This window comes from Choristoneura fumiferana, chromosome Z (assembly GCF_025370935.1).
Source record: "Choristoneura fumiferana chromosome Z, NRCan_CFum_1, whole genome shotgun sequence".
Lineage (NCBI taxonomy): Eukaryota > Metazoa > Arthropoda > Insecta > Lepidoptera > Tortricidae > Choristoneura > Choristoneura fumiferana.
Window position 1 is genome coordinate 32,518,654 of NC_133472.1, and position 27,165 is coordinate 32,545,818.

Below are 27,165 nucleotides of genomic sequence, written 5' to 3' on the forward strand. Positions count from 1 at the left end.
TAAAGATGGATAGTTTACCACACACTTGACAAATCTTTGATATTTCAGTGTATTGCATTTCTCATCTGCTTCGCTTTATTTGCCCGAGAAAGGTTATGTATAATTTCACGGAAAGTGTTAATATTAATTAGCATTTCTCTCTGTTTTGAGGGTCTGCCACATTACCTGTGAGTCTCCAGCTCCTTGCTGGGCGCCGCCCTGGCCAGCCATGGGCGCGTAGATGGGCGGCGGGAAGGGCGGTGTAGCGCCGCAGAAACCGCCGCGACCGGTCGACATCATAGCCATGGGATGTAGACCCGGGAACATTATGCTTTGAGGCGCCAGCACCTAAACAGTACAAAGAAGACACTTAGCATCATTATGTGACTGTTACATAATCAAGGGCATTAAAACACGAGTGTGGGTTTATGAAACGAGCCGACAGGAGGATCACAACCTAATTAAATTATGTACAGTTACATACATTGCTTTATCTACACACATATTATAAGGTGTCTATGATGTGTTCAGCTACCGCATAAAATCTTGGTATTTTTTTTTCGTACTCCTTGACTTTGCCGGTAACATGTTATTTATAACGTTCGTTGCTCTGTCGCGGACCCATATCAGGTGGCGTCTTCGATATATCTTAACCGATCATTTTACACGAAACTGTTGCGATAATTATATAAACAACAAAACTAACTAATTATTGCGATAAAACAATTCGAACAACAAAATGTGATGGACGAAACTTTTGACAGTGACCGTACCGTAGTTTTTTTTTTATTCGGGATCAAACTGGAGTCTGCCCCAATTGTCATATCATTCGACATCAAGTAACGTGCGCAATTTGTAAAAATTGTTTGCAATTTGACATTTCATTTAGACTAAAACGTCATATTGACTGATATTAAAACAGGTCAATTCAAATTGCTTTTGTTTTTTTTTTTTTCAGAGATGTTCTAAATTTATGTCATACATATTAAACCGAAATCGATGTTATATTACGAAGCAATCAACATTTTCACAAATAAGAACAACACAGTTTATCTTTATGCTGGTCGTAATTTGCGGTTTTTGAACGCATTTATAGAGGCTTTATGATATGAGTGTAGTTAAAAATATACAGTAATTATAAAATAAAATTTAATTACCTGCAAATCATTTTCGTAACTCTGCCGCAGCTTCGCTGAAATTTGTGACTCCGCTTTGGCCATGTTTTCAATAGTTCCTTTCACGGTGATGATGCGCTCAAGGTTGAAACTATTAATGTCATTGATAGAGGACACTGTGATCTTGGTGTCAGTTTCCTGCATGATTCTCTTGATGGTAGTGCCACCTTTACCTATGATGCGCCCGATAAGATTATTGTGCGCCAGGATTTTCAGCGAGATTTCCCTAAAATATGAAAATCACTTTTAATTTACCATCAAGAGTCAAATGTATAGTTAAATATATAAGTTGGGTCAGTTTCCCAGCAACTTACCCTTTGTTGGTGTTGTTGGCCTCCTGTTGCATGACCTCGAGTATCCGCTTGCAGGCATTAGTGCAGTTTTCGGGGTTCCCATAAATGGTGATGGCCTTCTCAAGCGAGCCAACATTGTCCTTGCGGTGCACGTCGACGCGCGCGCGGCTCTGTTGCGTGATGAGCCGGATGGTGCTCCCCTGGCGGCCGATGATGGCGCCGACCATGTCGCTCTGCACGAGCAGGCGCAGCGGGAAGTCCGTGGGACGCGAGCCGCCGCCGCTGGCGCCGCCGCCGCCGCGGCCGCCGCCCGGCCGTCCACGCCGCCCGCCTCGCGCATTTTGCTCTGCCGCTTCCACTTTCATGCGACTACCCTCCAGTTCGTAGCCATTTAAGCCATTGATAGCTCTGCAACAACAAAGTAACACTTAGAAGCAAATAAATTGGAAAAGATAGAAGGCTCAATTTAGTGTCCGACCGAACTTTCGGTTTCGACGAGTTTCAGCGTTAAATTCGAGTTTCGGTTTCGGCAGAAAGTCTATCTAAACTAGAAACGAAACAGAACGAAACGGATTCCTGGGCTTTCCACCACTGGAGTGGTCCCCGAAATCCGCGCATCTCCTGATTTTTTAGCTGTGTTGTTATTTTACGTCAAATAAAATAGAAACTTCACTTTTTTAGAGCTACCCAACTATAAATTTGAAGGAAATTCTAGTACGTAAGAACCCAGGGCGAAAGCAACTAAAAAAAATTGTATAATCACTTTGCCGCCCTCTACCATGAGCTATATAATTAGAAGGGTTATTCAAATCAATATACTCGATTGCTCACATTTCAGTAAACGTTTTCAACTTTAATATAATAACACTACCCCACTCTGCGGTTAATGTAATCAGTAACTATACGATGAGTATTACGGTATTTACGGTACATGTACATTCACGCAATAACTATCCGAAAATGGTATCTTAGTTGCTGAGAATAGGTCTCCAGAATATTTTTATTTTTTTATTTTTATGAGGTAAATGTACCTATCATCCATAGTGGCTAGAGTTGATATACTACTTATCGATAAATCTTTCTGAATTAATTTCAACATTAAAAAAAACCTTACCATTCTTTGTCCTGATTTTTCCATGACCTCAGTAAGTATTCGTTGAAATCATTAAGCTACGCAGGTTGAGTTTTTATTGTATTTTTGAATTGTTTGCTGTTTATAGCTCAAAGAAAATAATGGTGTAAGTCGCGCCCCGTCTTCACCTCAGGTGATACCTAAAATCGACTTCTGCGCAGGTTTTACTTTCGTGCCGCGCATTATACTCATTTGTGTTTTGTTATACAGTCTTACATGCTTGGCACCAATTGCCGATCTTAAATATTCACGAAAATAATATGTGAAATATATATATAGGTATATATGTGAAATTCATTTATCTAAATATCGACAAGGGAAATCACTAGCGAATGGCATTTTTCATACAAAAACTATGGGGCTATTGCAACTGTTGAATTAGTCGCAATAACCTCATGTACCCGAAAAGTTGGGGTTAATGTAACTATGCGAATAAAATATTAATTGGAAGACCTACAGTTCAAACAAATATACCAAAAGCACTTACACATCTTTAGGACCAACTTGTGTGTTTTCCAGAAAACGGCTTCTAATATTTTTTATAAAACAAAAATTAACACACGACACTTCAAAGCGTTGCTTTAAAATAGCGGCTGATAACATTTGCTCTGTCGGTACAACAGTGAGCGATCTAGGAACGCCATCTGTGTTTTATTTAATAAAGCAATGATTTTACTACGCTCCAACAAATGGATCTTTTTACAAAAACCATTACATTGAGAGAAACTTCAATTCAAGTTACTTTAGCCTCATATTGCTTTCGCCCCAGGTAACCTTATTAAGAATCCATCTCATTAAAGAAAAACAACTCCGAAATTTAAGAGATCACGGTCTAACAACTACGACAATACATACTTGAAAGTATGTTGTGTATTCCATTTAATGTATAATCCGTAACATTAAAAAACACAACTAACAGCTGCATAAAGTACACAAAGTACAGTGGGGGTAGCAAAACCTTCGTCAGTTATTAAATTGATTCCTTTACAAAGTCATAGACTCTTAGTACGTTTTGCAACCAAAGTACTAAGTAGACAAGTGCATACAAAATTATACTTACTTGACTATCAACAAGGGTCAAAATAGTATACACCTCTAACATATATCATCATATCAATACAAAACCTTTTTAATAAACAACTTTGTAAAAGTTTCAATCAAATAATGTTCAATTTAATTGTCAGTGTTTGTATGTGCCAAAGTGTAGTGGTAGGGTTGATATGGTCACCTGATTATGTTTAGCAGGTTGACGCAGTATGTCCTACTCAATCGGTAAAGCAGATTATCGCTCATACTGAGCAAAGGAAAATAAATAGATCTGTTTAAGAGGTTTTTCCGAACCGGTGGTAGATTTTTTTTGACATTCTTAAGTGCTTGATATAGCCTAAATTGAATGAATTTTTTTTTGACTTTGACTTTGAGATCTTAGGGTGACGAACCTTTTTTTAATCCGACTGTACTGTACATACCTAGATAAGTGTGCCAGCGAAGCAATCTTACGGATACAAACGGTTACATTGTTTTCAGATGCAAAGTACGACCTACCATTCTAGTCACTGCAAAATTTACCAATAGTACTCGAATTAAGATTCGCTTTGAGAATAAGCGACTTGTCACACTAGCGCATGTAATCCTGCGCTTCGAACAACAATGATAATAAAGTAGTATTTCAATTAATATGCATGTCGTTTTATTAACATTTTTAATCAGACATGTCCCAAGAGTACAAAAACAAGTACCCTGTTGCCTGATTATGATAATATAACTGATAATATTGACATTTCTAACTGATTATTATTAACAATCTTTACTTAAACGGAGCATCAACTACTACTGCCCCTTCATCAAATACTGCCTCATCTATCATCTTACATATAACAACAAGCTCTTTAGTAGCAGTTTTTTTCTGTTCTAATGATCAACTAACTGATTAATTGTGTAACTTCATAATTTAATTTTCATGTCCGTCACACTTGAGTGGGGCTCTGACGCGTCTCAATCACGGTTGCCGTGTACCTATTAAGAAAATGTAAGGATAAAATTTGCAGGAATTAAAATCAATTCTAGTTCCGCGACAGCACACCGCGCCACACGTGGTTATGGTGATTGGGATTTTAGGTTGACTGACATATTAGGCTATTATATAGTAACACAATTTAAACTTCGGTTGAAACTTGAAACGCTTCGGAGCCCCACCCACCTTGTTTGTAGGTATATCATTTTTTCTACAATATGCTCGGAAATGTCCATCTATTTGTCGCAAACATAGTCCGCGGCGAAGTTCTTCCTTATAGACTGTCACTTTTAAATTCACGTTTTGAATACAATAAGTCAATCTCAACAGCCAAATAAATATTCCTGCAGATCAAATTTCTAGTCCTAGTCTAAAATTTAATTTAGGAATAAACAGTCTTTAATAATGTCTCGAACATTGTCACTGTTTTTTTTTTTAATAATAATATTTCCAGTTCAAGCCCAAATAAAACCGAAAATATGGTAACAAAAGAAAATTGGTGAATTAACCCGTCACGCGTCCTAGATACTAGATTAGTCCCTAGCTTTTTTTGTGCGGAAAATGTCCTAGAGATTACCAGTAGGTAGTCATTTCCCGCACAAAAAAGTTAGGGACTAATCTAGTATCTAGGACACGTGACGGGTTAACTAAAAAGCGTTCAGTAGCACTTTATTGTATTTGTATTGTATTGTAACTCTATTGTACAGTCAAGTGCAAAAATGAGTATCTATTCGAACCACTCAAAAATATGTTACCGGCCTTATTGCGTCGGAATAAGAGTCTGTGGTACTTATTTTTGAAATTTGGAATAAGTTCATATTTTTTACACTTACTGTACATAAAACATATGAAAATTACAGTAAACAAGAGAAACCGTAATTCGACTTTAAAACGACCGACCGACCGAGAGACTTTAAACCGTAGTTTAGTGATACAAAGCTTCATTTGCATCTACGAATAAAATAGTACAGAGGTCATGAAGTAAGGGATTGATGGACGAGTTCGGGGTAGACGGCCGAGTCGTAGACGAGGCCGGATAAAACGAGTCCAGCAATCCCTGTTCTGGCCGAGGTTTGTATAGTGCTTTTCTCAAACAATGTGAGGAAATATTTCATCCATCCACATCCATCCATCCGTCCGTCCATCCGTCCGTCCGTCCGTCCGTCCGTCCATCCCATCCATCCGTAAATCCATCCGTCCATCCATCCGTCCATCCATCCGTCCATCCATCCATCCATCCATCCATCCGTCCATCCATCCATCCATCCGTCCGTCCATCCATCCATCCGTCCATCCATCCATCCATCCGTCCATCCATCCGTCCGTCCGTCCATCCATCCATCCGTCCGTCCATCCATCCATCCGTCCGTCCGTCCGTCGTAGTTACTACTCAATAACAAGTATTTCACGGGTTTAATTTTAATTATTTTAACACAGTTGCTAACCAATTTATGCTTCTCGAAATGCATATGGTGAAATGGAACGGGTGGTGAAGCACCAGGACTCTTGAATAATGAACGTCTCTGCATCGGAAAAAGCAATCTTTCGTAAAAGGTGACGAGCACTTGATATTAAACTATTGTATCTTATATATTATTTACACTAAAAATGTAATTCGTGAAAAACATAAAGACTGTTTGGTTTGTACCTATTGTTTGGGCGATACAGGAAAGAAGAAAATATGAAGAGGGGTGAGGCAACTGGCATTGAGCCATAGACCACAAACTTGATTTTGCATAATACTGACCCCATCTCCAACTGATAATGTATTTGAACATTTTTGAATATAATTCTAATTTTACGACTACTTACTAGTTGAAGGCGATCCCAGGACAATTTAATTTTGCATTGTTCCAGCACCACTTTGTAATACACATTGGCATGATAATTTAGAGCTGTTCACAATGAAAAGTGCGAAATTTGACGTGAGATAAATGTCAGTCAAAATTAAATGACGCGCATGCGCACCTTAGCGCAGGACCCGCTTAGGACACGGTATGCATGCTTGCTTATAGCGCAGTTACAATACCAGACTTATTATTTGTTCTTAGATTTGCATTAACTTTATATTTTTATTGATATAATACATTTTTTAATTACATTATTATTTCTAATGAAATGACATTATGAGCCGTGTTATGTACTTTAAGAATTAAAAAAACAAATTTAGTATATCGCAGGAAAGTATAAGAGCAATAATTTGAAAACCGTGCCCAAGCATTAAATTTAATATTTTTTCTTGATTTCCTCGCATTATTGGAGAAAAGCACTATACACGGCGCAGCGGAAATGGAAATTCTTGAATTCGTATTTATTAACGGAATCTGCTACGCTTCGTCCGTCAAACTCTACTCATCCACGAATTGCTTTTTCCCGGCCTCGGCAGTAATGTACTATTTTTTAAAGGCTCAATAGATTATCATACCGAAGACAGCTTTAATACGTTCACCTTAAAGCCAGAGTTAATCGCAGTTAAAATAGACGTTGACCGGCCACTGGCCACAATTTCAAAGAACGAAGTACCAACGAGCGCCTTCCATGAGGGCACTTCGCCGCCATCGACGAACAGGTAAATGAATTGATTGAGCAAAGTTAGGGAAGTTTGGAAAGCGATTTTCCGGTATAATCCCCGTCATGCTTTAGGGTGACATCAAATGACATCAGCTGTCAATTAAAAAGACCACGAAGAGCAGTGTAAGCTGATACAATAAACATGCACAAATTCAGAGAGCAAAAAGGTAGAGGTAAAGTGAATTAAGGAAAGGAAATGAAAGAGTAGCAGGAAAGACCAAACAATGTAACCAGTGAAAACAATGCAGTGCATCCCAAATAGTTGCATCAAACAGTCTAGTACTCACTGTTGCGCTTGTTCCGATGTCTCGAACGTGATGAACACCGCTTGGGTGCTGGCGTCGCGCGAGTTGGCTTTGTCGCAATGTTGCACGTTGCCGTACTGCGAGAGCAGCGGCTCGATGTTGTCGAAACGGACATGCAGCGGGAGCCCGCTGATGAGTACCTTGGATGACCGGCTGCGAGAAGCGACAGAACCACCAATGAGACCACTCGTTACGTAACACCAATAAACGTTTACATACTCAAAACTGACGAACATTATTTTAAACCAGTCATGTAGTACATAATCCATGGATCATTTTGAATCTGGTTGTCTATGGGGGAACATTCGTTGGCCGATAGCAAAACAAAGACATTATTATGTCATTTTCTTATAATTGAACTTAGGTATATAAGCATTGAATGAGATAGCGAATGAAATGAACAAAAAAATCTTGGATTACTTGCTTGGAGCAGGTATTGCGAATACTTTTCCAAAAATAATATTAATCAATAGAAACAGTACCTGCATCTTTTTTTCTTATATACACCATGGATTGAAAATATTGCAAATTAAAACATTGTCTAATAGCTGAACAGAGCACATCATATCTTAGATTACAATACCGTATCCTACCTTTGGAATTTAAATATTTTTGTGGTGTTTACTTTGTTTGTGCATTTACAAAAAGATAATCAATGACCTCATTATCTCTCGACTCTCATTATTAGAATGTTCTCATTATCTACACACTAATAATAGTAGATTGTAGGAGTGCAAAAAGGGACGTTGATTAAGTCGAGGGTAAATTGAGTTTTATGAACAAGTTGGCACTCTGCTTTTCACTTCAATTGCAAGGAAATGAACATGTTTACACTGTGGCTGTATAATGAACTAGGTAAGGTACGTTGTATTTTTTGAGCATTTATTTACGTGTGTAAATAGAACATACTATAATGACTTAATTACTATTATCTACTTTTGTTTATTTCTTAATTAATATCAAGACCTTCATTTTATAAACTTTCTGTTCGTGGCTGTTGGTGCCTGATCGTTTTTCTACATACACTATGAGCAAAATCTAGATATCAATGCTTTAAAAACCTATTTAGTCTTTTATTCTTTCACCCACCATGGCTATGGCTACAAAATGGCGGAGCGCATATGACATCATCGGAAACGCATATTACTCGTAATAATATGGCTGAGCAAGCCTGCACATCGGGTTGGGCTCGGGCCCGTCCGACACCCGCTAGCCCGATACGCGGCGCGGTCGGGAAATGCACTCCGCTCTCCCCACCTCGCCCTCGAGCGCCATTCACAACTGGGGTTCGATTGTACGCGTTTCGTTCGTACGGCCATGTCGAGATCACGTGTACCGTCCCCACTACGGGTACAGATTTCGGGACTATACGGTACAGATATACGGCATACGTATATACATATAATTATTTTACATACCCGTACATAGCTAAATCGTCTATTTACAAATAATACAAAATCATTCCATTTTAGTTTTTTTTTTATTTTGCATTTTGTTATGACACGTTGCCATTTGCTATATCTTTTTATTTAATTTGTATATATAAACTAAGAAATAAACAATTTTTTCTTGCCGGTGGATAATATTTTTGCATGTTTTTTTTACATCACCTTTTAAATGGTTATCTATTGTTTGCTCGAAAGTTATATGCCATAATTTCATTATCCCGAACTTCACATGCTCGAAACTTCATTTGCCCGAATGTTTCGTTTCCTAGAAAATTTATTTGATATATTCTTATTTTCCCGAAAATTAGATGCCCTAATTATACGAATGCAATACGTATTGTTTTCCATATTAATAAGTGCAATAATATTATTTAATAGAATATTCAAACGCCATACTACAGTGTTTATTTTGATAATGATTGATTAAAATTGCTTTTTTCTATTACTAATCTATCTATTATCTTTATTATTCGGGCTACTATAGCCTTAGCCTTCGGAACCTAACCTATCCGAGTCGCTTCTGCTCCGAACCGTCTTGCTCGCTCGCTTCGCTCGCTCGCACAAATCAAATGTCGCAATTCTTACCAAACGTAATCTTTGTGATTACGGGAAACAAAGATTCTGTCATTTGATTAATATGGTAAACAATGAGTAGTGAAAATGAATTTATAAGAAACAATATTATGACGGTTGAATAATATAGCACATGAAATTCGGGCAAGTAAAGGTATACTCTTTTAAATAATTATAGCAAAGTGTTCCATCTTATTTTTTCGATCCGTATCTATCTTATAAATAATATAATATTGTTTTACAGAAAAATCTAGAAAGGCCTTTAAGTTAACCAATTATGGCGTGTTACGGATTAGGTATGTAAAAACGGCACAGAATATACAAGTAGTTTTAACGGTGCTATCATTTAACTATTTGTTAATGGTATTGATATTGATAGTATCGCTGGTATCAATGGTAAAGATAATGATTGCAAAGACCGTTTCTATAGTAACATACTGTTAGACAATATTAGTTGTTAGTATATAGGTAGACTCATTCACGATGACGCGTGCCGTGGTTTTTATAACAATGTCATTAATGTCTAAATTTGTCAAAATCACGCGTCTTCGTGGATGGCACTAGGTAACCGCAATCAGTAATCTGTGGAAAGGTTACATATTGCCCAATACTGACGTTACGGTAAAAAAAATGCCATAATGAACACCAAACCCATACATTTTGCCTTTACGAATTACTTTTTTACCCGACTGCCCGAAGGAGGGTTGTTTTTCGAGCGTATGTATGTATGTATGTATGTATGTATGTATGTATGTATGTGGGTATGTATGTCCATTTCTTTGGTCCTCGCTGCAGCCTAAACGGCTAGACAAATTTTAACATATGAGGTATCATTGGATTCGTCATAACTGTCGGAGTGACATAGGCTATATAATATTTCAATATGGCGTCTGCGAAAAACAATATGGCGGAGGAATGAAAAAAAATATTTTGTATTGTAACAATATGGGTATCAAATGAAAGCTAATAATTAGCACATTATAAATACATATGGGTTACAATACTTTTAATCTACCTCTACTCTATAAATATCAAAAAAGTGTAAAATAAAACATTAAATTTAAAAAAATCAAAAAACCCGACTGCCAAAACTAAAAGGAAGAAAATTGCCGAGGTCTAGAAGTCTGTTAAGCAGCTAATTTAAAGTTCAACGATCGGGACCAGTTTAAATCGACGCTCAAAAACTCTTAGTAATGGGTCCAGACTGTTGAACTTTAAATTAGCTCCTTAACAGAGTTCTAGACCACTGGCTTATTTTCTTCCTTTTAGTTTTGGCAGTCGGGTTTTTTTTTTTTATTTAATGTTTTTATATACAAGTATGATAGGTGCAAACGAATAGGCGGGTCACCTGATAGAAAGCAATTACCACCGCCCATGGACATCCATAACTTCAGCTGTGTTACGGATAAGTTGCCGGCCCTTTAAGAAACGAGGAGGCTCGTTTTGTGAAGATCCAGTTGTACCAGTTATAAAAAACAGTAATAATAATGTTAAGTAATGTAGCTTCTTAATTTTTTTTACTCTAAATATATTATTTAAAGGTAAGTATAAAAAATTATTATAAAAATATCATAATAACCTATAAATATCATAATTAATATTTTTACATCGTAGTAGGATATGATCGCCATCCCAGGCATATAAATTATAATATAGGTTTATTTATAGGTACTCAACACATTTCGGTAGTAGATAATTATCTTTGCCATTACGAGTACGATGCAATGTACTTTCGATCGATGTACGGATTGACTTTCTTTACACTTCTAATGCCTGTAAACTGAATTCGCGTCACTAACTTAAAAATACACAACCGGTTAATAGCATTCAGCGAAAATAAGGATATAAAGTCCATCCCGTCTATTCACGCATATCGTCACTACTTTGAAAAAAATCTCGTATCTCAAATCAATACGTCAACAAATTTGCCCCTAAAACAATGAACATTAAGATAAGAATATGGGCGATCTTTACTTCGGCTTTACCACGGAAATATGTGACGCTACGCTACTGGTATATATCCTCCCGAGTCGTCATTTTTTAACAAACTTAGTGCTTAAGACCTAGACGTGGTTGACCTACTCTTATTTTGGATATTATTTCAAAACTCTTAGGATTCTTTATTCAATGAACAATTTGTACTTAATAAAGTACATTCGGCCGTTATTCTTAGTGTTAATTATAATTAGTCCTTTATAAAGTACGCGAGGACTTAGGAGGATATAATATAATATTAAAAACAGAACCCATTTTTTTTTTAAATTTAAATTTTAAATTCCGGTTCTTTTTTTATCTTTTCATTGGACTCAAGTGTGTCTAATATATATCCTGTCAATCGTTCAAAGGTTAACTGGAAGAGACCCCTTTAAGGACTAAGTTCACCTTTGTTCATCTAATTATCCTGTTTTTTGTTTATTTCATGTGTTTTAATTTTAATGTACAATAAAGAGTTTTACAATACAATACAACTGTTCAAAAATTACGCTAGTCTTATTTATTATTTATAGCGTTTACCCGCGGCTTCGCACGCGTAAATCATTAGATACAGCAGTTGAATTGAAATTCCGGGATGTAATTAAATTCTCGTTGGAATTCCCTAAAATTAGATAGTGGTTTTCATTGACGTTGATTTTATCCCTATCCCGTGGCAAAATCGGGATAAAAGGTATCCTATGTTTTAATCCAGATGTCCAGCTATCTACATACTTACCAAATTTCATGACTAAGCCCAGCGGTTATAAGTTCGACGTTTTATTCCTATCCCGTGGGAACATCGGGATAAAAAGTAGCCTGTGTGTTATTCCAGACGTCCAGCTACCTACTTACCAAATTTCATGACTAAGCCCAGCGGTTGTTATTTAGAGATTTTATCCCTGTCCCGTGGGAATATCGGGATAAAAAGTATCCTATGTTTTAATCCAGGTTATAAACTAACTTTTTGCCAAATTTAATCCAAATCTGTCCAGCCGTTCCAAGGTGAAGAAGTAACAAACATACTCACTCACTCACAAACTCACTTTTATAATATTAGTTAGATTCTTATGCAACCCTACAGTACTAGGTAGTACAGGAAAACGCGATCCGCTCTTGTAATTTCGCGACTATAGCAATATACGATTTAATAGCACAGGAAATTGTTGATACTAACCTCAATTATGATACGTATGATGCAGAATGTATATGTAACATACAGTGTACCTAACCTACTTACTTAGTTTTGAAGTAGTAATATCGTCAGGCAATACGTCAACTCATGCATAACCTATAGCGAGGTGCAGCAGTGCTCACTAAAACAGACCCGCTTATTATCAATAGCCGGCCGGCCGGTTTCTGCGCGAATGATTCATGGAGGAAGCCAGCGTCGCGCGTTGGGCTGGCGCCGCCGCCATTTTATTTTACGAATACGAACCACGTGCTGATGTGCATTCAATTAACTTGTTAAGAATTAGAAACCAATCTTCGAAGCAAAGTAATCTTTCTGGCTATGTGTAATATGTGTGTCCCAAAGAAAGCCATTGCGATCGAACATAGTAATGCTGTCAACGACCGATGAATGTTATATTGCAATAGGTAGCGTAACCATACCTGCGGTTTCTCGCCATTCTGTGCGCCATGAGCCGGTTGTGAAACAGTACGCGCTCGACGCGGAGACACAAGACAGTTAAATCTAGATAGGTATAGCACCACTTAATTAAGGAAAGGGACAATGATATTTAATCTTTCATGAATAACGGAGAACAAGAGGATATCACAATTGGGAACAGTAAAAATTCCTTAAAGCTATAGGCCGTAAATGATGAATTGGAAGTTTCGCAGGGAACCTGTGGCGCGACTGCGAATGTTGCCGTGTGACTGAGTGGAGCGGTGCGAGGAGCGCGAGCGGCGAGCGGACGCGACGCTTGTTCAGAACGAGCTTGCTTGCAATGCACAACGACCGCCCGCTACCCGCGCCACCCACCCGCGCTCACTGATAAAAAATAACAAACCATTCACTAACCCGACTTTAAGTTATCAAGTTAAATATAATGTAACAACCTTATTATCATTCAATCCATATTTAACTAGAATAAAACAAAATTATTTAGCTGCCCACTGACAAACTTAACATATGTATTCACTGCCGGGAACGCACCTATATCATTTGGTGACATTAGCTTACGTTGTAAATTTTGCTACCATATATTTGAAACCATACATTTGTGTACGTTCTCCGGGGCACCTGAACCGAAAGGTTCTCTAGCTCTAGCATGACAGCCGGCAGCAGCCTCTACACCGCGCGCTCACTAATTTTGACTTTACGCAAAAATATTGTTTTCACTTCATGCTCGTAAAGTTCGTATTTATGCTGGATCTAGGAGACATAAATAAAATCTTCGTCTAAGACCAAGGCAATAGCACCAAGGCAAGGCAAGTGTAAACAGCCACAAAGAAGTTTCTACATTTTTTTTTATAATTTTTAATTGATATAAAACTAAAACTCAATCAAATCAATCAAAATAGATCAATAAAAGATACAAAGTAGTAAGTTAACAATTTGTTTCCACTGTTGATACCTATTTCATTTCCTCGCCATCGCTATATGAACGCCTTCTAATGCTCGTAAAGTTTGTGTTTATGCTGGATCTAGGCGACATAAATTGACTTTATATGCTCTTGTGCATGAAGTAAAATCTTCGTCTAATGGTGATTTTCCACCGGCGAAGCGAGACGAGCCGAGGCGAGACGAGAATTGAAATTTGTATGCATTCTCGCGCGCCCGCCACGAGACGCCGCGGGCGCTGCCTGCCATACAAATTTAAATTCTCGTTTCGCCTCGCCGGTGGCAAACCACCTTAAGACCACGGAAATCAGGTGTTAACAGCCACAAACCAAAAAAAACAACAAGTATTTTTTTTTATACTTTATGAATTCCAAGTGAAAAGCAGTGTAAAACTCGAGAATTAAACCCATTCTCCCCTTTACGTGTCTATCCACCTATATGCATGGGCGTACCCAGGGGGGGCAAGGGGGGCAGCTGATGGAAATTTGATGTTCTGCAATATATTACCCCTCGTTTATAAAATATTTGTCGTTGTGTATTTTTAGCTAAATTAGTCCATGGGGTATGTAACCTGTAATGATAATTGTAAGTTTGGAAAATTAAAATAAATGAATAAATAGTTTTTTTACTCGCACTCGCAGAAAATGTATGAACTTGCTCCGTATGACAAAACAAACGCGGGTGATCTGACCCTTAAGATTTATTAAGTACCTATATGACGATATCGGATATACGGGGTACCGGGGAAACAGTACCTATGGTTATCGATAACTCATATTTACCAGTGAGGGCAACTAAAACACACAGACATTTACAAATTTACACAGACAGGCCCATCTCACTTTCGGTCACCCTGGCAAGCAAGGTCTGTTCGTCTAAGTAATATTAATTTTATTTATGTTACTACGATTCCGATTTTTTTCAAATTTTCCTACCCAACAGTTTAGATTTTAGGGGGGGGGGGGGGACCGCTCGATTTCAATGAAAATTTGCACTTTAAAGTTGAATATTTCGCAAACAGATCACTGAATAGAAAAATTGTCTTAGCAACCCCCCAATGGTTTTAAAAGACCTATCCAACGTTACCCCACAATATAGGGTGTCGAGAAAAAAAATCACCCCCACAATACGTCTATGGGAGGTACCCTAAAAATTACTTTTTTTTTTGTACCAGTTTGTCGGCGTGACTGATATGTATATTCATGTCGAATTACAGCTTTCTAGTACTAACGGTCTCTGAGCTTACCTGCGGACAGACGGACAGACATGGCGAAACTATAAGGAGTTCCTAGTTGATTACGGAACCCTAAAAACAATATATACCATTTAACTCTTAAATTGTCTTTAGTTTTTCCAAACGACACAACTTAAAAGGCAACCCGCGTAGAGCTCTCGCCAGGCGGATATTATAAAAAAAAACAAGCCAAGTGCGAGTCGGACTCGCGCAACGAGGGTTCCGTATAAATATTTTTATTATATGATGTAACTAAAAATTAACGGTTTTCGCAATTTTTCCTTTACATGTGCGTCCAAACTTTGCTTCGTACCAAATTTCAAGATTCTGAGTTCACGGGAAGTACCCTGTAGGTTTTGATTCCCTTGAGAGTTTCGAAAGTTTGCGGAAATTTTAGGCATAAACAGCTGTATCTTTTGATTGCGATGGCTTAGAAGTTTGATTTTTTCACAGCTCCAAGGGACAGTAGACCTGAGTATTTGATATAAATTTCAGCTTGATACCTCCACGCATTCCTGAGAAAAAGGGTCTTGACAGACGGACTGACGGACGGACAACAAAGTGATCCTATAAGGGTTCCGTTTTATCCTTTCGAGGTACGGAACCCTAAAAAATGTATTTCGTAAAAGAATGTCAAATAAATTTTTATTTTTTACACAATACGTGCACTTCTCCATTGGTTCATTTTCCCTAAGATTTTTTTTTCAAAACGCATACTTTTCTTATGTACATACTTATTTATGACACGGCCGTTCAAATTATGAACAAAGCCTTGAACGCAACGCAACATAATTAACGTCTTTAAACCAAATTTCGAATGACCTACTCTGCAGATTTATATTTACCGACTGTCCTATCATCTTTCATTCCAGTCCTTTTCTAAGAAATTCGCAGATTATGAATTATTTATTAAATTATCGCGTTTCTTCTTTCTACAAATTTCGTAAGATAGCCGTTTCAAAGAGTTTCAAAACTAAAGGTTAATTCGGGCTAATTAAGTACGTAGTATCATTCGTTAATAATACGTCAGTTATCTGTATAGATTGTTTTCAAGACAAAGAACAACTGGTTCAGTTAAGCTAAACGTCGGCGGCGCGTGCGGCCCACCTGCCGGCAGGTGCAGCGCCAGCCGTGCCTAGGGTGATGAAAAATTCAAAAGTCCGGAGAAAAAACCTGATTTCCGCCGAAAAATCCTGATAATTTGTCACAATATCAGAATTTCTTTCAAAACGTAACGAGACCACAATATGTCGGTTGATTTAATTTATGTCCTATAAGGAAGATTATTTTTTGATTTTGTTACTTCTAAATAAAAATATACTGAGCGGCAAAAAATCTGGCCCTCAAATTTGCAGAATCGGTAATTTTGTATGAAGGATGGGCCAAATTTTTTCCGCTGAGTATATGTAAAAAAAACCTCTATTTAATTGAGAATTCTAAAAATCCTGAAATTTCCCGAGATTTCAAAAATTCGGCCGGAATCCTGAGAAGAGTCGCAAAATCCTGAGATATGGTAACCCTAGCCAACGACCAACGTGTGCACTATACACATAGGTACAACAACGCGTAGCAAAATATCACGTCTTGTCCAGGCCAGTGTTCATTACGCATGTTGCTGCTAGCGAGTAAATTCCCCGTATATCCAAATAATTATTTTTCACGACACTGCTTGAAAATGTGGCCATAGATAACCTAAACCCAATACCCAAAACTGCCTGTATAGGCAACGCAATGAGTCTGTTGTTAAATGTACAACAACAGACTCATTTATGGCTCGCAAAACACGACAACAATGTAACACATTACGAAAACTGGTCGTATCAATATATGTATTTCGAAATACGATAGAAATTTTACGGTTCCTTACCGAAAGGGTGCCAACGGGCCCCTATTCTGAACTCGCTGTCTGTATGTCTGTCTGTCTGTCTGTCTGTCTGTCTGTCCGCCGTAATGGTGTCACAGGGCTTATTGAAGATTTACCTTACACTAAATTTTCACAGATTATTATGACTGTGGCCGCTATAACAACAAATACTACAAATAAAATGTGGCGTTATCTGGGGTACCGTGGGTCTGACTGCTCATAATCTCTCATTCTGAGATCGAACCATGTAAGAAACAGCATGTAGGTTTAATAGATTATGAAAAAAATGTTGAATCTCAAAAGCCAGAAAAGGTGATTATGAGAAAATTGAATTCAAACTAATACACCCAATAAAAGTATGTTGTTGTTGGAAGTTACATAGATAACATGCTATTTGAGGAGTAGATTGTACGAGCTTTCAGGTTTCAAGAACAATTTTGTAATTGGACAACTTTTTCCTATAGTTTACCTTGCCAAAGTGCATAAAGTAAAAAAAAGGTTGATGGATTTTTACTTCATTTTCTATTTATAGTATATTTCCATTGGGTTTTATCGAAGGAAAAAATATTATGCGTAATTGGACACTAAATAAGAACTACTCCGTTTTGAATAAACGTTGTTTATTTATAAAAAAATTACTTTAACAAAAAAGCTTTTTTTATAAATGCTATTAAACAGTCAAATTCAACAAACGTTTATATTTAGTACGCTAAAACATAGCTCAATGAGACCAAATTAACTCAACAAATCTTAAAAAAATAGTTTTTTCAGTCTCAAAATTCAAGGTAAAGTTTAGTAAAAAGTTGGTACATCACTATATAAACGAAAAGGTACCTTATCGTCGGTGGTAAAATATTTAGTGATATTAAGTGATATCATTGAAAACGACTAATAACTTACGATTAATTTTAATAGTCTTAATTTAAGAACACTTATTAACGGTTGACCTTTACCTATAATTTTGTCTCAACAAACACTAAATAATTAACGTATTTGAAAAGGTACCTTCGGTCGGACGTAAATGTTTTTTGACATAGTTAAGAATAAGATTTAAAAAAATGCTTTTACTTTGTAGATGGCAATCAATCGTTTTATTATTATCATTAATCAACCTCTAAAGCCAGCTGTAAAAGGAATTTGGTACCCCCGGATTATACCGACCATTGTGGCTGGCCATGGACTAATTACTGCAGTCCGCGGCGTAGGGGATTGCCGGCCGAGTAGTTATAGATGGCCGAGTGTTAACGACTTAAGTTGGCAACGCCGAACTAGCGCGACGCGCGGTGCGGTGGTATTTTAAGTCCCGCCCGCGCGGTAGGTATCCCGTGGAACGATTTTTCGGGCGTTATGCATCTAGAGAATTATTTTTCGTAGGGATTTATAGAGAGTTGAAACGAATTAACTCAGTGAATTACTGGACCGATTTCAAAGTCTTTCACTATTAGAATGCTGAATTATTCCAAAGTGCCATAGGTTATATTTATTAGCAGAAAAAAATAGGGTTCCGTTTAAAAGCTACAATAATGTAACTCAAGTGTTAAAAAAAGTTGCCATCAAACATCTTTCATCGCACGCGCTGTAGAAAGTATTGATTAAAGAACAAAAACAATATTTAAGATATTAAAGAATACCTACATCAAGTCTACAAAAAACTTCGCGATACCATACCATATGTCAAACTATTGTAGTTATGTCACTTTACTATTTTTTTACATTTTCAAAGTTGACAGAAATGACGACTAAAATCAGACCATGTTCTTCATAAATTTGTATTAATCCTTATCCAATAAATAATTTTATATTCAGACGGTTTCAATACCTGTAGATTACTTTTTGAATTATTCAAATCGGACTTTTTCGGACATTCCATTCAAAATATATTTATGCATTTCGCACCTTAAGAACGACTGTCATAAACAAACAATGTCAGCTTGCAAAATTAAACTGCGTTTTCTTTCAGTGTCATTTTGAGAGACGACAAATTTTATTAATATGACCACTGTCCGTCTGTATGTCTGTCACTATTATATATCAGTATCTCATGAATCGTGATTGTGATAACTGACAGTTGGATAGATTTTTACCTTTTATTTGGGTGATACAAGAAAGAAGAAAGTACCTATGAAGAGGGGTGAGGAAACTGTCTTTCCATTATCGACGTATAAAGGCTTAAGTGTAAAATCCTTACTTTACAGGACGGGCTTCCAAAGTAAAAAACTGTCGTACTCAGAGATGGTGTATCCGAGACTTCTAAAATTTGGACACTAGCTAATAGTACTCTGTCCTTCAACCACAACGAATAAACTGTACTTACTAAAATATTTTTTAATTAAAGTTATTGTACATACGGCCATATACGTGAATTTCCGGAAATAAACTTGTGTTCAAAAAGTCAGTAAAAGATCTATGTGTAGGTACTTTGGCTCATTTACGCGTTCAAATTTAAAATATTTGGTAAAAAATACGTTTCCCAAAATACAACATACATAAAATTACGTTCAGAATTTTTTTTAAAAGTAATAGGTACGATCACATTACGTACGTTTAGCCCTTTTACGTCAAAATTGCATCTAGTTCAGCCATTTTACGTCAATGAAACTCGAAATAATTAAATACAGGTTTTTTTAATCCACTATCTAAATATATATAGTTTATAGATACTCTAACGCACAACTCAAGATTAAAAAAAAACACTGGCCCTTATACATAGGACCCATCGTTATGTGAGCTATAGGTAGGTTACCACCCGTACTCTAAAATAGAGTATTGTCCTCGTTTTCATGTAGGCGTACTTTATAATCTACGGACACCAATAAAGTACGCTAAAATACTCTATTTACGTAAAACTTATCTTACTGGCTCGTTACTGGTTATGAGTACTTATGAGACTTAATAAACTGGTATCCACTTTTAAGGAGAAATAATAAATACTCTTTTTTTTATTCTGTGTACTTTATTTTGTCCTTCTAAAAAAATGAAAATTACTTTATTTGCCCTAAAAAAGGTGGCAACCCTAGCTATAGGCCACAGACTAGTGATGTAACGAATATTCGCATTCGCAAAATTTCTGCGAATTTTTTTGCGAATATGAAATCGGAAAAAATACAATTATTAGATAATAGATAGGTTAATAAATCAAAATACATTCATTTCTCATGTTTTTTTATACAAAAAAAATACTTAATTCGTAATCACATTATCAGTCTTCACTTAATTCATTTTGTATTATTTATTTATTTACTTTGGGATGCTTTCGTATAAACTGGGTATTCTCGGAACAAAGTACAAACGGAACGCACTTCGTTCGAACGAAAACTGCCATAGACATTTTGGCGCCAAAACGAAAAACTGAATATTCGCATTCGCATTCGCGAATGTCGGTAGCAGATATTCGCATTCGCATTCGCGAATGTTCAAAAAATGACATTCGGTTACATCACTACTACCCAGCAGCACACAAGTCATATAACTGGCAAAATTTAGCCTTATGCAGGGTTAAGCTTTATTATATATGTATAGCTGTGTGTATTGCCAAGTTCTGTATTAAAGTTGTTTTTTGTTATGATAATGCTATTAGCTGAGTTAGTTCTGTAATTTGCCGATTTTATTTCTTAAAGCTGAATAGTCATCATAAATAGACCTGTTACTCAAGAGTTTGTGTAACCTTTTGTATAAGACTGGTATAAGATTCTATTATCCAGCAGAGTACTAAATAATTGAAGTTCTGTTCTCTTTTAGCTGTATTACACACCACATCTTGACAGTTACACAGCTGCTGTATAAAGTAGGGTGTGGTTCCTGTTATGAAAGCATATAGTTAGTTAACAGAATTTAAGGTAGCTGTTATAACTACTTTATGCCGCTTTAAGTACGAAATTACTGTCATGTGCAGCTAACTGGGGTAAAAGCAAAAGTAACAGATTCTTATGCAGAAGTTGGCTGAGTATTCACGAAAAGTAGACATTTTTAAAGCTAGCAGAACTATTTTGCAATATTTGTCAGCAATTATGCGGCTAGCAGTTTGACATTTCGATTTCGTGCGCGCGCTTATACTTAATATTAAAGTGTGTTGTGTAAATGCCGCCTATCAAAAAAAAATGCTAAATATTACTGTGGATTTTCATTTATTTTATGACTGAATCCTAATTGTTTGATTTATATTACGAGTGTGTATGATAAGAAACAGTTATCGAAAATATGTTGTGGGCAGACCACTTTTAACCAGAGAACATCTGAATAAGTGGACACATAAGGTCTGTTATGCAGACATTAGACGAGCCGCTGTGCAAGCAGACTTTATCAGAATGAGCGTCGCCATAATGAATAACATAACCTATTAAATGATGGAGAATTTTATACTCGAAAACTCATTTATGATAACGAATCGGTATAATATCTTTGTAAAAAGTATTACAAGGTAACTTTTGAACCCTCAAATGGTATAAGAACATAAAAATATTTCACTCGTAAAAACAAACCAACGACGAAATTGTTTATTTCTCAAAAACCTGGCTTATCAGGTAGCGCGTAAAATTTTGCACGAAATGTATATATGAATACACGTAAAGTTGCATGCGCACCTACAATTTATTATTTCTAGCACAAATAAGCGTATAAAATTTTTACCGCTAGGACATTAAAATTTGGCCATTTATTTTCTGCTGCTGTCACTCACCAAAACAACGCGTGCACTTTTAATTTATTTTTGTGTTCGATTATGTCAACTTCAATTTAATTCGAATAATTCTTGATAAATGTTCTGAAATAAGCTTAAAGCTGTGTATCATCTGAATATCTGAGCTTTGAAGGACTAAGCATATAGTTCATTCATCATTCATTCATCTTCTGGATAACAGAGCTGTAATACTTGCATAAAAGAACAAAATGCTTTTATGCAGAAGATACTCAGCTTGTCGTTACAATTATTCAAAACTTATTCATGTGTTATATTGCTTTACTCAGCTATTAGCGGTTAATTTTGTGCCCAAATTGCTTGAGTAACGTCTGAGTAAGCGCCAAATCAGCTAATTACGGTAGTCTTATTCACAATCGTTTCTGTGACTGCTATTTATAAAACTTACTCAGAGGTTTGTGCTGGCTGGTACAGACCTGTTTTTGCATAATACCACAGAATATATAATAGTACCTACTAACCATCTCCAACTGATAATATATTTGAACATTTTTAATATAAATCTAATTTACGACTGCTTACTAGTGAAAGTGGTCCCTGGACATTTTAATTTTGCATTGTTCCTGCACCACTTCATAAGACACCTTGGCATGGTAAGTTAGAGCTGCTCACAATCAAAAATGCGAAAATTTTGACGTGAGCTCACTAAACTTGCAAATAAATGTCAGTCAAAATAAAATGACGCGCATGCGCACCTTAGCCCAGGACACACTTAGTAGGACACAGTTTCCATTTTTATAATGCTTACAATTCCTGACTTATTTATTTATTCGTAGTGATAAAATGATTGTTTGCGCACGCTTAAAAGAACACTAAGGGCTGTTTCACCATCCATTGATTAGTGTTAAGTGACGGTTAAATGCGATGCCGTCTCCGTCTATTCGAACAAAACAAATAGAGACGGCATCACATTTAACCGTCACTTAACACTAATCAATGGATGGTGAAACAGCCCCTAAAAATGTTAATAATGTTACACTATATTGTCGATTAAGTATCAATTTCTTGACTTATTTTTATTAAACTAAGTAATTACCTATGATGACTTGTTATAGGTAGTAAAGATATGTCCTCAATAATACAATAAAAAAATGCCTGCAATCCCAATTTATTTTTTCAACAAAGTAACTTCGGACAATCGGGCACTTTACTACTAACCTTAGATCTTGATGATCGTCCTGTTCAAATATTTGATCGTGGTCCTCTTGTGAAAGATTGAGCTCGCTAAATTGCTGTTCCACGGAGTTGGCCATTGCACTTCAATTATCAACACAAATATTGAACGGTATAATACTGTACGATTAGAACGAGTATAATTGACACCACTTGTTAACAAAAATTGATCACGTCAGTTAAAATCCTGGGTTTGTTGCGTAGCGGTAACAATTACAAGGGCTATATCGCCCAATATTCACTGGTTGTGGTTATTTAATTTTATCAGTTGCCTTGTAATAATGCCGCGCTTTCAGAACAGTGATTGATTAGTATAATGCGATAACGCTGAACTAATGCGTAGCGTGTGTATTTGTTTCTCCCGGTGTTATGCCTCTGCCGGTAGAGTTACTACACGTGGTTGCTTGGGATTCAATGGATCTGTTTATTTTCGTATTACATAATACGCGTGGTCTGAAGTGGGCACAGCGCCGATCGGAATGGATAAAACGGCACGGAAACGGAATGTGATCGTGGTGGCGCTGGCGGTATCGGCGGACAGCGGCGTCGCTTCGCCGAGCGAGCGGCGGCCTCGCTCGGGGAACGATTCGGAGGGAAGGGATGGACGCGAGTTGCACGTGTGCGCCGCCGTGCGTTCGGTGCGCAGGCTATCAAGATCACTTCTCAACTGAACCGAGTAGAGTAGAGCTGCGTCCCCCCAACTCCAACTGACGTGGCACTCTACGTGTGTGACTAAACGAACGCGAACGAGAACGACGCCGAGTCGATTCTCTGTGCATCCATTTCGTGCGGATTTTGTTGGAGAATGCGCGCGCTGGGCGTGGTTCTGCTCGGGGCCCGAGGGGCGAGCGCGGTACAGTACACCAGTGAGGCGCATCTATCGATTTAATTTACTATATCGAATCTCGTAACAGGTGTTTTTTCAATTAGGATTTTTTATTTAACGCTTACCACACGAACTAAGGACTGAACTCAAATGCAGCATCTGCCTCATAAAAAGTGATATTTCTTATACATATTTGTAGTTGAAAGTTAAAGTCTCATCAAGATAACCTTTTTTTTTTAACCGTAAACATATTCAGTGCCTCAAACCCATTTCAACATTTTTCTGACTTCTACCCATTGCCTGAACACTTCTGTGCGTTGATAGGTATAGACGCTGTATTTATTATTACTATGAAACGCTTTGATTGCTTTTAAGCGTTTAAGGCACTAGTTCAACCAACCAAACCAATACTTATCGTCATCATCAGTCGGAATTGTCAAGTGTTAAAGAAAGGCCTTCCCCTTAGAACGCCACAACACAATGAACAAGTCACCACTAGAGTATTTTAAAATTTACGGTTGCCTACAACTTCCGCGATATTGAACTGGGCCCGGGGGAACTGCGGCCCAAGCCCTCTCATTGTGAGAAACGGACTGCCCAGCGGTGGGACATATATAGGCTGGGATGATGATGATGATGACTTGCATTGCTGTTGATGATCAATACACATACTAATAAATTTACAGCCTCTGCGTGCAATAGGTACAACGAAACTCGCACGCACGATTTATTTTCTTTTCCCAATGGAAAAAATGTTAACAAAGGTGTTGCCGCTATCAAAAAACATTTGCAGAATTCAAGATATTTTATTCTTCCCACATTTGCCAGAAATCAACTTCCATTCATTTCTTAATCTAGATAAAATATTGTAATTTACTGATGAAAATCTTTACTTTGGCATTTACACTGATATATTACATTATTTACAAAGAGAGTACTGTTTTCGTATGCATAATTTATTTGTTGTCCTGGTATTACACCCGGGTTTTTATTTTAAGCTGTGGGCCGCTCGACGCGAGACGGAGACGTCACTCAATGTTCTAACATTCGAGACTGAATTCGTAATCGTTTTCCAGCGACTCTTCCTGTTATTGTTCCTGGTATTATTTTACTGTCGACATTGTTGTTATATTTTTATTGTAGTTGTGCATTGTTACGTTATATGAAAGGATGGACTCCGGTCCAAGTACTTTTCGGTCAAACGAAAGACGACTTATAAGTTGTCTCCCGTAAAAACGGCTCTTTTATCGAAAATAGAAAAAAATATAGTAACAACAGAACTTTATATAATATTTCTAGCGGGTCCATACCTTGAAATCCCCTGAAAAGTCACTGACAATGACGAAACTTTGTTTTCATTTTTTCCGTGGGATTAAAAATCCGGGATTACTTCTTATTACTCCTACCTACCCTACTTGCCTATCACGCGCACCGCGCACGCCTGCCTGTCCTTCCTACTCATTTTACCAGAATTATCACTATATAGAAAACAGTGAGTCAGTTTTAGTCGGCTGTCGCTCTCAGACGCGGACCTATTAAATTGAATCTTACATTTTCATTTTTCTTAGATTAACCGGTACCTATCTTATCGGCATTAGTGAAGCAAAGTCTAATCACTTATCACTAAAACCAATAGCAGTTCGTGAAGTACATTTGTTACTAGGTCCGTGCCACGGCGCCCCGCGCCCATGCGTTTTCCACAGCGTTCGCCCGGGGCCCGCGGAGGGCGGTCGCCCGGCACCGCCTACTTCGTCTGGTACAGGCGTCATCCGCCTCGTGTCCCGCTTCACCTTAAAATTAAGTAGTCGAGACGTAGATTCAAGGAGAGAAAACGCCCTTCAAACAGCTCAGTTTTGTAGACAACCCTCGTTCCGTGCCTCCCAAATTCCCAATCCCGACCATCCAACAAACCGCGGCTCACTATTTTAACAGACAGTACCAGAAAAAAAAAAAGAGCAAAAGGGAAATGAACAAATAGAAAAAAAAGGAAACGGGATTACCTGCCTAAAATGTAATTGGTAGCAATAAAGGAAAGGATTAATTATTATTAGTGAGTTGGTGCGAGGCGACGTGAGACAAGACTGTGCCGGGACGGGCGCGCCGGGCGCGGGCGGCGGCGCATTAACGCACATGCACGAGGGGCGACTGGCGCACCGCGATTAATCGCACACCACCATAACTCGCTCATTTCTACACAACAATACTACCGCAACGCTACTTGCCAACCATTAAACCATTTATTTTTGCCTCCATTGACACCGTAGGTAGGTAGGTATTTGACGTCTTTTTAGATTAGAAAAATTGACGCATAAACCAATATTACTTACTTAATAAAATATACCTACCTATTAGATTAATTAAGAATTCCTTAAAAAAAATAAGACAAATAAATGTGAAAAAATTGATTGCGATTTTGATACCTCCTTACTTAGCTACCTATTATACCTATTTTAAATAGTTTTGACTGAAATATATTTTTATACCTATTACTCGATTTGTTGATTGATCACTTGCTACTTACATTTATCATTTCACTAGCTTTTGCCCGCGGCTTCGCCCGCGTGGAATTCAGTTATCGCGCGCTGTTCCCTCGGAAACTGCATTATCCCGGGAAAAAAAGTAGCCTATGTCACTATCTGGCCCATAGGCGTTTCGGAGGAGTTAGGTTACAAACACTGTGAAATTAGACATACATAAGCAAAAAACGGCAAAAAAAACAGTTTGTTGTATGGGAGCCCCCCTTAAATATTTATTTTAATTTAATTATTTATTTTTAGTGATTATACATACCTGGGGCCGTTATTAATATCAAGCAAAAAACGGCAAAACAATCACGTTTGTTGTATGCCAACTAATGCCAAGGGAGCCACCCTTAAATATTTATTTTAAGTATTCTGTTTTTAGTTGGTAGGTATTTGTAGTTACAGCGGCCACAGTAATACATAATCTGTGTAAATTTCAAGTTTCAAACTTTTACAAATTACAACTCAAGAGATAGAGCCATGTGACAGACGGACCGACTGACAGACACACAGCGGAGTCTCAGTAATAGGGTTCCGTTGGCACCATTTGGGTACGAAACCCTAAAAATAATCAAATACCGTATTAGAGGATGATGTAGTATCATGAAAACATTAATAGGTAAGTACATACAGGCTTGGCCAAAAGTACCTATTGAGCACCTATAACTTGATAGGATTACGCTGGTTTATCTACGCAAGGTTTAGATAAAATCATTTTAACTACTGGATCACTTCTATATATTGACAGAATTATTATTTAGTTGACCCTCAATGTACTCTTTACAACCAGCAACTTTTGGCCGATTAACTGTATCCCACCCCC

At 37.3% G+C, this 27,165-nt stretch overlaps 2 protein-coding genes across 4 annotated transcripts in view; both read right to left on the reverse strand.

Moving 5' to 3' along the window:
- Positions 1-24,205, reverse strand: part of Imp (IGF-II mRNA-binding protein) — a gene marked incomplete at its 5' end in the record, with an annotated part of 34,845 nt that extends 10,640 nt beyond the window's left edge. For 2 of the 3 annotated variants that reach the window (XM_074097211.1, XM_074097219.1), the window contains 5 exon segments: positions 166-327; positions 1,137-1,380; positions 1,469-1,855; positions 7,452-7,622; positions 22,980-24,205. In XM_074097211.1, coding sequence (XP_073953312.1) covers positions 166-327; positions 1,137-1,380; positions 1,469-1,855; positions 7,452-7,622; positions 22,980-23,074 — 1,059 coding nt within the window. 3 annotated transcript variants of the gene reach the window in all.
- An 811-nt stretch (positions 24,206-25,016) lies between these two features.
- Positions 25,017-26,088, reverse strand: LOC141439574 (uncharacterized). Its single transcript, XM_074103865.1, has 2 exons — positions 25,821-26,088; positions 25,017-25,610 (listed from the first exon to the last, which is right to left on the reverse strand). Exons 1-2 carry the CDS (start codon positions 25,950-25,952, stop codon positions 25,434-25,436), a joined length of 309 nt encoding a protein of 102 aa, XP_073959966.1. The 5' UTR covers positions 25,953-26,088; the 3' UTR covers positions 25,017-25,433.
- Positions 26,089-27,165: the final 1,077 nt, after the last annotated feature.